This window comes from Lutjanus erythropterus, chromosome 17, assembly GCF_056507025.1.
Source record: "Lutjanus erythropterus isolate fLutEry1 chromosome 17, fLutEry1.hap2, whole genome shotgun sequence".
In the NCBI taxonomy this organism is placed as follows: Eukaryota; Metazoa; Chordata; class Actinopteri; order Lutjaniformes; family Lutjanidae; genus Lutjanus; species Lutjanus erythropterus.
In genome coordinates, this window is record NC_139333.1 from 24,130,130 (window position 1) to 24,144,098 (window position 13,969).

A 13,969-nucleotide genomic window follows, 5' to 3' on the forward strand; every position below is an offset into this window, starting at 1 on the left:
CGTCTCGGGCCGCGGCTGCACGTCATGTGCTGGTGGGATACATTGATTGGTGGTTTTGATCTTTTCATGAGATTACCTGACAATTAGAAAAAATATGAAACATTCCCGGCCTTATTATTTAAAGGTGTCCGTAGATCAATTAGTTTCACGGTTAATGAGCCACAGCCTCAAAGCAATATTATCCTGTAGTGGGAGGTTTAACCAAAAAAAAAAGTCCTGATCAGAAAACCTTTATTGTACGTGTTTGCCTGACCATGCACAGAAATCTTAAATTGGATTCTGATGGTGAATTCTATTCGTACATCTGGACACATTTCTGTGTATTCATTATCCTCTAGTCTACACCTTAAAGTGAAAACCTAAAAAAAGCAAAACTGTTGAACCTTTTTGGCCCTTAGATCTGTTAATGAAGATGCTTCATCATTAGTTATTGCTTGCTGTACTTGTTCTCTGCACCTTTGGTTGTTAATTAGTCATTTACTACCCTGAGCACAAAGTATTTATTATTTACCTCTCTATGCTCCAGTTCCCCGCAGGAATGTTAAGACTTATACCAAATGCACACAAGTTCGTAAATACCTGCGCTGAAATATAAAGAGTGCTCAAATGTAGAAAGCTGTGTCCCTGACAGACATGCAGTTTGCACAAAAGCAAACGCCTACACCAGCTAAACATGTTTCTTGACCGTTAATGTGCACATATGTCATTACAAGAATGACACACTCACACACCTGCAGCTTGCAATTGCAGTATAAACCAGTGCAACTCACAACCCTCACTACAGACGTTTTACTGAACTCCAAGCTCGTAGCCAACATCAGTAGCGATCAATAGACCATTCTGTCCCTTTCTACTGAGAAGAGAAGGCCACATCTGACGCCACGTTTGAGCCGTGCAGTTTTGATGAGTGTTTGATATGCAGCCGTCAGCCGCTGTGATATGCATGCAGGGCAGCTCTGATGGCGAGCTTGAAGAGACATGGGGGAGAAAGATGAAATACCTCGCTAATAACATATTCTTCTCGGATTGTGGAGGAATAAAAGGCGACCAAACCCCTCAGTTTACTCGTTGCTTTACTGTCAAAAAGAGTTAAGCTACCATCTAAAGCTGCAGTGCACATTCCAGCAGGTGGTAACTAAATGATGCAAGTCAGGTACTGGAAATCTTGCAAAAATCACACCTAATGAGTACTAAAGAAATATGAATGTGCTTTAATATTCAATGTGAGTGTTTGTCATTGACACTGAGAGTAAGTCAGCTTTACCTAACACCCTTGGATAATCTGTTTGACATTTAAAACTGTTCACAGTATGTCTTTGTTCACCTAGGCTTTAGTTTAAAGGGGTAGTCGGATTATTTAAAGTGGGGCTGAACAAGGGAACCTATCGACAGTCAGTGTATTAGTTATAGTAAAAGCTAAAGCTAAAGCACTAAATTATATGAGCCAAATATCTTTCACTCTCTGGCTCAACCAGACTCCATTGACAAAAACAGTAATTATACCTCGCAGAACATGGAGTTTCGGGTCTCCTTCTGCCTCAGTCTGTTAATTTGTTTGTGTTATTTTCTGACTTCAGTGAATCCAAATTAACCTTTTGAGACACCAGAGTCACAAAATAACAAAAACAAAGTAACCGATCGAGGCAGTGGTAGACCAGCAACTCCAATGTTCTGCGAGATAAACTTGCTGATTTTGCCAGTGGAGTTTGGTTGGTTTGTAAAGTGCAATATCTGGCTTGTCTAACATTCGTTTCTTGTCAGAAAGGCTGTCTGAAGCTAAGGTAAAGCAGTGAAAATATTCTTAAACTGATTCTGATTTTATTGCTGGCCCTGTCCACAGCAGGATGCCATCTACTGGAAGTCATACATTGGATGGATCTATACTTCATACAGCCCTACTTCAGAAAGTCCAAACTATCCCTTTAATCATTCAGCGAAAAACTAATTCATTTTCATGTTTTATTGCACTGGCCCAACATTTGGGGACCCAAATAAAAAAAGTTAACGGTGACTTCAGAGTGAAAAAGCAACAACAAGAGCTGATCTTGCCTTCTGTCATTCGTGCAGTTTTGCCTCATTTTGTGCCGTCTACAAAGAATACATGTTTGTTCAGGGCCACTCGCAACTCTCTGTTGGCTCTGTGTATGATCACGCTGCAACAAACACTTCACAGTCATATTTGAGCACATTTATTTCTGTCCACTATTTGTCACGATGACATTTTAGAGTCGCAGGCTCTGGCTAGAACAATTTGGATTACTTTCTGTGATTCCCTTTGGCACTCAAAGAAGAGCGTTTGAGATGATTCCTGTTTGATTAAAGAAAATGATCGGAGGCCTGCACTCCTTGTCCTGGTTGACGTTGCTGTTGCGTGACTACATATTTTCTAAATCTGTAAAGCAAAGTTGATGAGTCATACTATATTCTCACTTATAGTCATAATGAATAAAATTATTGGATGGATGGTTAAATACCTCTTGTGAGATCATCAACACACCCCTACCCCCACCCACCAGCCATCATGTGGGTAGTTAGAGTCACCTGAGTCAAGGTGTGAATAGGTGTTAGCAACTACCGAGTCACTAAGGTCACATGTGAGCCTTTGATCCAAAAAGCGATCAGGTGAGTCATAAAGGTTCCATGATTTGAGGTGTGAATGGGTGTTAAAGGATCTCAAGGCAGCACTGTGGGTTGCTGATAGGTGGTGTCAGAAACAACCACTTGACGGAGCAGCTATGTGTCAGTTTCGCTCACTAGCATTGCCCCTACTTGTGCAGTGATTGTTTTGTTCCCCCAGCGTATAGGTCTGTGCATTCCTCGCCGCTTTGGACTGTACACTACATTGTTCTGCTTGTGCCTGGGTGTTCTGTCCTCAGGGTGTGACTGGGCTTGAAATGCACAGGGATGTGGTGTTTGTAGAAAATCCTCCCGAGCTTTTCAGAAACTCTAAGAATGAATGTTGTTCTGTTCATTGTTGTTTTCCTCTCTGTATGTTAGCTGTCCTTTTGTGGTTTTGATGAAGGCCCAGTCGGGGGAAAGCCACGAGTTTTAGGTTCTTCCTTGGTGTGTTTTTGTTCCTGGTCCTTCCCCTCTGTCCTTGTGGGTATGTTCTGAGCCTGATGATGTACGGTTCTGATTACCCCCCAGTTTGCGTTCCAGTGGGTGGTGCAAGTCAAAGATTAGGTATTGATCTGTGTGTGTGTGTGTGTGTGTGTGTGTGTGTGTGTGTGTGTGTGTGTGTGTGTGTGTGTGTGTGTGTGTGTTGGGAGGGGGGTCCTGGTGTTGAGGCTTCTGACATCTACAGTGTGCACTGCACAATCCAAGAGGGACTGCCTCTTCTGACATCCTGATGAGTGAACTCGATGTTGCTGGTCACTGCATTGATGGGGTCTGGGAAAGCTTCGACCTCCTGTGTTTTGATTTCGATCCAGGTGTCATCCACATATCTAAAAAAGCGGCTTGGAGCCGCTCCTGCAAAGGAGATCAGGGCTTTGCTCTCTACTTTTTCCATATTTTTATTTTATCCACTATTGGAGGCACCAGTGAGCCTACCGATGGTACAGCCATGGTTCTGTCTGTGGAACCCTTCATTGTTTTTGGATTCAGGCAGGAGAAATACAGATTGGGAGACTGGTTCTGTCAGGCAGTGTTCTATCCTGTAGCAGTCGTTTACTTAACGTTTTAACTGCTTCTGAGATGGTAAAGCATTTGAAAATTGAAATAACACTGTAGGTTGCCATGCTTTCATCTTAGTCGTGTTTTGTTTTTCTACGTTGATGTGGTATGGAGTGCTCCCGACCAGAGAAGCCCGGATGGTAGCCAGGTGATTGGCAATGTTGTAAGTTACTGAGGTAATGCTACTGATAATGGATATGAGCGTCGCTCCTACCATGTGTATCTTTGGAAGTTCATAAATGCGCAGGATGGCTTGGTCCTTTTCTAATTGTTGGCGGCAGCTGACTGCTCTATTCTTATAGCCGCTGGTAGGATCTCGCCTTAGTGGTTGTGTCACTGCATAGATCAATCTCCTCAGCGTGATAATTGGTTGTGTTTAACACCACTGTGCATCTACTTTATCTCCTGGTAAGATGGTGGTCTTCCGGCCTCTTTGGTGTGAGTTCAGTGCTTTCCTTTCTTGGACGGTGAGGTTAGATGGGGGTACTTTCATGCTTTCATGACTCACATGATGGCTGGGAGCTTCAGTGACTCGCATGACTCAAGATTTTGATGACCCCACAAGAAGTTAGATACCTGTAACTCCCTACTTAGTCAGTTAGAACTGAAAAAGCCACTTGGTTGAGAGGGGCAACACCTTCAAGAACCTCAAGTAAGTCCAGTTGTAAGTCCAGTTGCCTAGGTATAGATCTTAGAGAGTGATGATAATAACAATACCAACCACAGACCTGCTGACTGATGACTTTGTGTTCCAGGCATGTTTGGGAAAAAGAAGGCTCAGTGATCAACGTCCAGTCCATCCCCCGCATGCGACTGGATGCAGACGGCACTCTCCACATCTCCCAAACCTGGTCAGGTGACATAGGCACGTACACGTGCAGAGTCACCTCCGTTGGTGGCAACGACTCGCGCAGCGCACACCTCCGTGTCAGGTAACCACACTTCGCCTTCCTGTCTTGACTGCCCCCCCCCTTTTCCCTTTTCTCTCGCGTTCTTGCTCCACCAATATTCTCCAGGGTACAGACACAGGAAAGAACATGTTTTCTGAAGCAAGACAACCGAGCACAAACACAAATACATGTACAGACTCAGATGCATTCACGGAGCCAGACGCTCATGTGCCTCCACACTGTAAAACAAGAAATTTGTGCTGTTGTGCTTGTGTTAAGTTTCTCAGTCGTGACATTACTATTCAGATCTACTTATCTACACTCTTTGTCCAACTTATCATAATTACTCACATCTACTCATGTACTGAAGTTAAGATAACTTAAATTATTACTTTTCATGAACTTGAAATTGTGTTCTTATAGATGAGGGGTGGGCAATTATTTTGCATGGGGGGCCACATAAGAAATTGATCAGGCTGCCGAGGGCCAGACATAAACGATTTAAGGTTTTAAAAATGACCAAATCCCTATTAATGGAATCATTGTAAGTGTCTCAGGGCACTTCTACTGTTGGTCACCCTTTCTGAATTGCCATGTGATGAGTCGACGGCTAATATTTTGTTTTGGCAAAACTCGATGTTTAACAGTCTACCATGTATGCCACATACAGGTTGCAATGATAGTAGAAGTGAAAGCAGAAGAAGAACAATATAAACAACATGGGTGTACTGCATAGAGTGAATACAGATGAACACAGCACTGACCCCTTTCAAAATAAAGGTCTGATAATAGTTTAAAGGTATGCAAAATGTCAACTGTCTTTTAATTTTTGGTATTTCCACAATGGCCTTGCGGGCCACAGGAAACCTTGCAGTGGGCCACATCTGGCCCCCAGGCCGCATTTTGCCCTGGTCTGTTATAGACAGAAAGCATACATCAACAGCAGTGCATAAAAAATTACTTAAACTGCGAGAATCTTCAAATGTAACAGTTTAAATACATGAGTAGCTAGGTTAGTCAAACATATGAAGGCACTTTGAGTGAACTTTAAGTACAGAAGTACGTCCGAATAGTAATGTTAAGTTGACAAACTTTAGTGAAAACTTTCAGGGAACTTCTTAACCTAGGATGACTCAACAAATAAGCCCTTAGTTGAGTAAACTTCAGTCTTTTCACCTGGTTGCTATACTTTTCTAAGTTTTCTCAACTTTCTTCTTTTTTTTACAGTGCACCGCCAACGTCTCAGTGCCATTCTGTCTGTTCTTATTGACACCTCTGACTCATTTCCACTTAAATGACACCTGCTCTTCCTCACCTCTCCTGTCCTCATTCTCACCCATCACACCTCCAGCCCCAGGGGACTCCCCCCTATTCCCTATCTGTGTGACTGCACACCCAGACACACACTTGTACTCTCGCACACACACACACACACACACACACACACACACACACACTCACACGAAAAATTCTGTATTGTTTGTGTCATGTCAAATCTTCTCTTTCTGCAAAACTTTGCCTGCCATTGTTGCACTTTGACAAACAGTGTGTCACTGCAGCGAGGGTAAACTTAATATGAATGAGACATCTTTCTGTTTGCCAAAGTAATGGACAGACTGTTTTTCTTTGTCCCCCTGTTGGCCGTCTCATTTGACTGAGTTACTGTCTGTATCTGTTCTCTGAATTTAGGTTTATCTACCAATCTGTCTGTGCTTATCTGAGTTTATGGCTGAATGAATTAATGATCCCCAGCTTTGGCCTCGTTTATTCATGTCTTTGTCTGGGCATTTTCTTCCTATCTGTCTTCGTGTGCCTTTCAATCCGTTTCCCCCCTCTGGTGATATCTATCTCGTTTTGTTTGACGGTGTCCATCTTGACAAGGAACCATTCTGACTGTCTTGTCTTGCCACATTTCATCACCTGTCTAACTGATCTCTCTGTTACAAAACATTCAGCTTTGCCTCAGATTTGTACAAGGGACGTTCAGAGGAGACCAAAAAGCTCTGTTGCTCTCTGTCCCCCAGCGGTGGAGTTGCCGCGATAGCAGAAATACTTTTATTTATCGAAGTTGTCCCGATGTTCCCTGCAGGCAGCTGCCACACGCCCCAGAGAACCCTACAGCCGTGCTGAGCACATCTGAGAAAAGAGCCATCGACCTGGCCTGGGCCAAGCCTTTTGATGGCAACAGTCCCCTCATACGATACATCCTGGAGGTTTCTGAGAACAGTAAGTCACATGGATCCAGTATATTCCAGTCATGCATTCATCCTTCTCTACCTCCTGTGCTTTGCAACCTTTGTGCCAGTTTACACAACTTTAAGATCTATAATTTATTTATAACCAGAGGTGGGAAGTAACTGAGTATGAATATTTCTTCACTGTACTGAAGTAGAGTTTTCAGGCCACTGTACTTACTTATTTAGTATTTATTTTAACTCTTACCCCCCTACATTTTTTAACGCAACAGACAGACTTGTTACTTTTATTGATCATTACATCATTGCGCACCTCCCAACATCGAGACTGATTTCACCCTAAATTTATGGAGCAATAACACAACTATTCTGCGTATCAGTACATGCGACAAGATGAAAACAACGTAAAAGACAGAGAGGGAGACTCGATCATGAAGAAAAGGTGTCTTGTGAGTCCGTGGGAGGCTTTTTAGTGACGCAGAACAGATTTTTAGACCCAAATATGCACGCTTTGATTCAAAGAAGCAGCTTCTGCTGTGGCTAAACAAAAGATTTTGGTGGTCTTTTGTGCTTAATTTTAATTATTTTCAGTGATAGTTTTTTTTTATTGTTTGAAATTAGAATGGTTCAGTATTCTTTGAATTTCAAAATAATGTGAGGTCCAGTTAACTTGGCACAGAAACAGCTGGTAGAAATGTCCTTCAGAGGGTTTCTTTTTACTTGTATTCTTAGAGTACATTTCAGAGCCTGTATTGTCACTTCTACTTGAGTAAAGAAGTTGAACCATTCAAGGGCAGATATTTCACTTGGTAGGGATGATAAACCTGTCCCCGTTACTGCAAAAAATATAGCTACACTAAAATAATATAGCTAATATAGCTACACTACAACAGTATAGCTATGTGGTCATTACTAAGTAATTCTTTTGAGAGAAGTAACTAATTACTATAACTAACTGCAGTAACTTGCCTGAGGTGCACGGTGTGAAAGAAGACAGCGAGGTGCTGTGCTGCTGCCAGGGGAGCACTGACTAAGATAACAGTGTGTACTGGAATAAATGACAAAATAATAGATTTGTGTATGTTCCTCTCTTCCCCCTGATGGCAACAAATCACTTAATTCATATATTAAATATTTTGGCAGTAATAATAGGCTATAGGCAGGCAGTGGACCAAAGCAATGTGTTTTGCATCTCTAATTAGCACAGGTGCTTTGTCACAATGCTGAATCTCACTAATATTGACTAGACGCTAGACTAAATTTAAATTGTTTGATAATTGCCAGGGACGTGTCTACTGTCCCAAATCTTTGCCGTCACAATCGGTACTTCTCCTTTTTTTCACAACTATCTGTACTTGTACCCGAGTAAAAAAATGTGTGTACTTCTGCCACATCTGTTTGTAATGAGTTAGGTTTGAGGCAGAGGGAACTTGGCTCTTAAGATCAACACTGCTTGAGCTGCTTGTTACGAGTTTTTATTTCCGTGCAGCCTGGGCCTCTATGATGTCAATGTTTTTGTTTTGTTTTTTTTTCCAAAAGTGCAAAGCAAATACAGCAAAGAACTTGAAAAAGAATCTGAAAGCATGATCAATAGGACTAATTAAGAATGTCCATCATTGCATTGAGTGTGTAAGCTACACCACAGTCTATCACTTTACAGCTCTGCATGTAACAAGCACATTACACACTGTAGACCTGTGTTTGCCTTGTAATTTGAGCATGTCGTGCTCTTGCTATTCTGTTTCTCTTGCCTCTTTTTTTTTTCTCAGCATGACTTGTTTCACTGAATGAATTTGAATTTTAAATTGTAACCTGCCATGACAAAATGATTGCAGGCATGTGAAAGTTAAAATTCTTTCTGAATGATTGTGAAATTGCTAGGAAATGTTAGACTCCTTACTTTGAAAAAAATATTTCAATTTTATGGGATGTTAAGGCGAATGGTTAGCGTAGCAGTGAATAAGATGTGTGAACAAGGTGTAAAACTTGGTTTTCTTTGTTCTAGATGCTCCGTGGGCCATCCTGCTGGCCAATATTGAGCCAGAGTCCACAGCAGTGACGGTCAATGGCTTGATCCCGGCGCGCTCCTATCAGTTCCGCCTCTGTGCCGTTAATGATGTGGGGAAGGGGCAATTCAGCAAGGAGACAGACCGGTGAGCTCGAGCCAGATCCTATATCTACACCCACCACTCCACATCAATACTACACTCTTAGAAATAAAGGTGACAACTAGAGCCATAATAGGTTCTTCAGCTTGTCCCTGTAGGAGAACCCCTTTTTTGGTTCCTGGTAGAACATTTTATAAAGGGCCGGGTATCACTACTCAGTACCGAGTAGTAACAAAACTGAGGGACGCATTCAATCCTTTTGGTACCCAGATCCAGAAAAAAATTATGGCTTTGCTCGCGGCCAATCACCACAAGCGTTCCTCATAAAGAAGAACCTTCGAAAAAAAGGTATCAAATGAAGAACTCCATTGGCATTGGTATCACTTTGACGGTACTGGTACTGGTACCTACCTAGAACCCAACATAAAGAGTTACACTTAAAACCATCTGCGACAAGATTCACCCAGAACCTCCTTTGAGAGGTTCTATAGAGAACCCGGCTATGGTGTAATGGTTTCACCCAGAATCCTCTTTTTGGGGTTCTATCCAGAACCTATCCACCTTCTAAGAGTTCTAACAAGAACCCAACATGGGGCTTCTACAGAGAACATTTTTATATTCCAAGGGTTTAATCTGGAACACTCTCAGGGGTTCTGCTGAGAACCTTTTTATATTCCAAGGGTTTTATCTAGAACCCACCCAGGGGGTTCTAACAAGAACCTTTTTATATTCAAAGGGTTTTATCTAGAACACTCTCAGGGGTTCTTCCAAGAACCTTTTTATTCCATACTACCAAGAACTTTTTCAATATTCAAAGGGCTTTGTCTAGAACACACTTTTATCAAGATGCCACTAAATCCTACGCACTGGTCCTTTAATTGTAAATAGCAACATGATGGATATGTCAAATAAACAGAGTCACCTGCAGAACTTTGTCAGTAAATAGTACACTGTGCTCACGAAATGCGTTTCCTAGACAACCAGTTTGACTTATCCCTTCAGTCAATAGTGTTGGTGAAGAGGGATATACGTGTAAGCCTACCAAAGCGGATACACACACAGACATGCACGACCACATGTAAACACACATTCACACACACAAACACCCACATGCTCTCGCACTCCGAGAGCCGCGGGAGGGATTTAGGTTCGAGGCGACGTTAGGCTTGGCCTCTCTGCGGCCTCAGACAACTTCAAGCGCTCGTTCCTCCCCCAAACACCCTCCCTGCCTCCCTGCTTGCCTCCCTCCACCACCAGTCTGTCACGCTGCGTCACGCTGCCGGCTCCCTAGCCAGAGGAGAGCCACGGGGGGCTCCGTCTGTGTGTTGCAGGGGGGCTGGCACCGAGCGCTCCGTGACGCCATTTGGTAAAGTCGCCGCCACTGATCTCGCTTCCATCTCCCGAATGCAACTTCTCCACAGGAACTTGTGGCGGTTTGTCGGGGTAAATATATTGCCTTTATAGTCCAAGCATCCTAAGACTTCCTCAGATGTGGTATTAAGTGTGGTCGGGGTTGGGGAGGGGGGGGCAGTGCGCACATGTTGGGGAGCAAAAGCACACAAGGAACGGTCAGGGTTTATAACAAAGGCAACAAAGCAGTAAGAAAGAGGGTTTGTAGTGAGTGCTTCAGTTAAAATTACACAGGTATTCAGCTTTAAATTGATACGCTTCATTTGAGCTCTCTGTTATTACAAAGCTTTATGTTTTTAGCTTAAAATAAACTAAAGCTGCGTTCAAGATGACTTTCAGGAAGAAAATGTACCTTTAATTGCACTTCTCAGCGCCCTCTCGTTTCATATCTCCGTGTTTATTAATTTAATTTAATTTATTTATTTATTTGACAGCGATGACACGTGAAAACGTTGTGACATTTAAATCAAAATGCAGCTGATACAATGTATAGAGGACTTGTAGTGTAGTTAATTTGCAGGGATTGTCCCTGGTAAGTCGTTTAAGGAATAAAACACATAGCTGTGCAGTAAAATATATACAATTTCAAAACATTAACAGAGACAATAATGACTAAAAACAATCAGTTCAAACCTTAATTGAGGCAACAACAGCAAACAATAACTGAAACAGCAACAACAACAACGTAAAACAAACAGCGGCTATAAACATTAATTGAGATAGCAGTGATTTAAAACAACCACTGCAAACAAAACCTATTTAATTTCATTTATTTTTTATTTAACAAGATAAGTCAATTGAGAACCAGTTCTCATTTACAATGACGACCCGGCCAAGAGGCAGCGACAGGAGGAAAGTTGATACAAAACATAAATAAAACATAGATACATGAAGAACAAGAGAACGTTCTCATGCAACATTAAAACATCACAGTATATACAGTGTATACAACAACAGTGTTCACGTCACCAGGAGCAGTGAACTGGAACGAGAACTGGCCAAAGGAGGTGCAGACTTTTGGGATGATCATGTTGATTAATTTGCAAGAGCGTGAATTGCGTTTGCTGTTGGAAATATTGAGCCGTGAAGCAGAAATATAACAGGGTTTGAGGGTTGCAGATGATTTCGTTTTATAAATGAACTGATACCAGTGGATCAGTCACTGGGTGATGGCCAGTTAACCAGAGAATAAAGTCTACAGTGATGAGTGTTGAAAGGGACACTAGTGAATGATGGTGCAGTAGATGATGATTCTTTGAGGCAAAAATGACTGAAAACTCAGGAAACTCATATTCCTCCACGGATTCTCCTTTGTTTGCGACACAGTTTTGCACTGGCAGCTTTAAAATCAGTTTACAGGTTTACAGGTTCATATTTCGTGTGTCCCTCAGTGTCTCCCTCCCGGAGGAGCCCCCCAGCGCTCCTCCCCAGAACGTCATCGCCAGCGGCCGGACCAACCAGTCCATCATGATCCAGTGGCAGCCCCCGCCGGAGAGCCACCAGAACGGCATCCTCAGGGGCTACACCGTCCGGTAAGATCCCCCGTTCACCCAGCCCTCCACGACCGTACTCGTATACTTATCATATTAACTGATTGATTTCATTTTTAATGTGTGACATTTGGAGCTTAGGATTTACACTTTCTGTATGAACAAATACAAAGAAATATCAAAACACTGTGAAATAAAATCCCCGTCATTTGTACATCGTCGCATACTAAAATCCCCACCAAAATGCTCTTGATCCATTTAATGCTATTTCTATCTTCATTTCCAGTCCATTATCTTACTGTGGTAAGCTGCTGGAATTAAGTCACACACAGCATGTTTCACTTCAGAGCCCCTACTGTCTCTGTTAACACCACTGCATTTAAAAAATAATCCAGTCTGGGAGAAAACTAAAATTTAATGACTGGTTTGACTTCAAAAACTTTAGTGACTCTAATAGGCAGAGTCAGCAATATGCCAAACTGACTGTAAATCCTGTAAACATATAATTAGTTTGGTTTTTCTGTCAGGCTTTTTATTCATTACATCCAAATGAAACAGCAGGTGTATTCCAGACAACAGTCAGTGCTTGTCAGTGGGTTTAATTGGTTGTTTGCTGGTGCTTTGTCTCCCCCTAGCAGGGAGTCTGGGTGTACTGCAAGTCTTGGCTCAAGCATCAAAGTGCTGTAAAGTCCTCCCTTTGCCAGTGAGCCTCCTAAAATGTCAAACTGGTGGTTTTAATTTGTGGAAAAGGGTTCGAAGTCGATGCGTGTGTTTCTCAGGTACCGTCTGACCGGGCTGCCTGTGGACTACCAGATCAAGAACATTTCCAGTCCAGATGTGACCAACCTGCTGCTGGAGGACCTCATCATCTGGACTAACTATGAGATCGAGGTGGCTGCCTACAATGGGGCGGGTTTGGGGACTTTTAGCCACAAAGTCACTGAGTGGACTCTGCAGGGAGGTGAGTGCTCGCATCATCAATATTATTGACCCAAGAACAAAGCTGATATGCTGACTATTTTCTTTCTAAATTAGTGAATGTGTCATTTTCAATGAGCTTGCATTCACATGTGCTAATTTTAAGCAAGTTTCTCTATCAAACATAATGATTATGCATGATTAAAAGGGTAGTTTGCAGTGTTTGAAGTGGGGTTGTGTGAGGCTGTGTTAGCCGCTGCTGTGGACAGGGTCTGCAGCAAAATGTGTCCCTCGTTTTTCCCCCTCATACTGCAGATACAAATCTTCAACTTGCAGAATTTCCTCCACAGTATTTTATTCATGTGGGGACCCAAATAAAATCTCCTGTGACCCACCCGCAGTTCCCGACCCGCTCTTTTGGAATGACTGATTTAGAGTAACATCAGCTCTGCAGCTCGCCTTTTCAGCAGCTAAAATGCTCATTAAGCTTTTTAGACATTTCTATCACAAATTTGCCCAACAGTGGCAGCTGCACCCTCCATCATCTGCTTTAAAACAGGTTGAATGGCATCGACAGTCTGTTATTTATGCAAACCTACTCAGTGCAGTAGACAAGTGAAAACACATCAATAATACTCTAGTCTTCTTTACAGCAGGAGTGCAGTTGCGCATGTTTTGGGTGTTTTATTAATTATTCATGACAATTACGCATCGCTCCACAATATGTTCAGTGCAGCATTTTTCAATATTAGGCTACCGTGTCCCCAAGTCAGTTCTACTCAGCGTTTTTGCCTTCAAGTGTGAAATCAAGTCGGGTCTCACAGCATACAGACAGCTGTGTTTAGCTTGTTCATTATCTGTTAGTATAAGGGTTAATTTTCAGGACAAAGAGGAGGATTCGAGATTCAGAACAACTTCTTGAAATTCGAGACTGTCCTGAATTTTTAATGCACCGACTGTGGATAAGTACCTCATAAAAACCCACGTCAAAACATCTGAAGTGTCCCTTTAATAGGGCTGGGGTTCAGCATAATGCAAGTGCAGTGTTATTATACACCAAGAAAAAATTCTTCTACTTAGCGTTGTGTTTATTTTTATCTCTGACTGAAAATCTACTAAAAGCCAGTGCTGTCTGATGTTCAGCTGCATTAGCATTAAATCTTCTTTGTTCGGACCACACAAAGGCGTGACATCCCCCTGAAATCCATAAGCAGCTCACACAGTCACAAACAAACCCACAGAGAGCCCGTGGTATTAGGTGTAAGTGTCATCAGAAAGAGAGT

General features: G+C 42.4%; 1 protein-coding gene across 1 annotated transcript in view; it reads left to right on the forward strand.

Annotated features, from left to right (window-relative positions):
• The window catches only part of sdk2b (sidekick cell adhesion molecule 2b), a 372,724-nt gene that overhangs the window by 303,039 nt on the left and 55,716 nt on the right, over positions 1-13,969 (forward strand). The window contains exons 13-17 of the mRNA XM_084740321.1: positions 4,431-4,607; positions 6,655-6,791; positions 8,766-8,913; positions 11,670-11,810; positions 12,548-12,729. Of these exons, the coding sequence (XP_084596447.1) occupies positions 4,431-4,607; positions 6,655-6,791; positions 8,766-8,913; positions 11,670-11,810; positions 12,548-12,729 (785 nt within the window). The remainder of the gene's footprint in view (positions 1-4,430; positions 4,608-6,654; positions 6,792-8,765; positions 8,914-11,669; positions 11,811-12,547; positions 12,730-13,969) is intronic.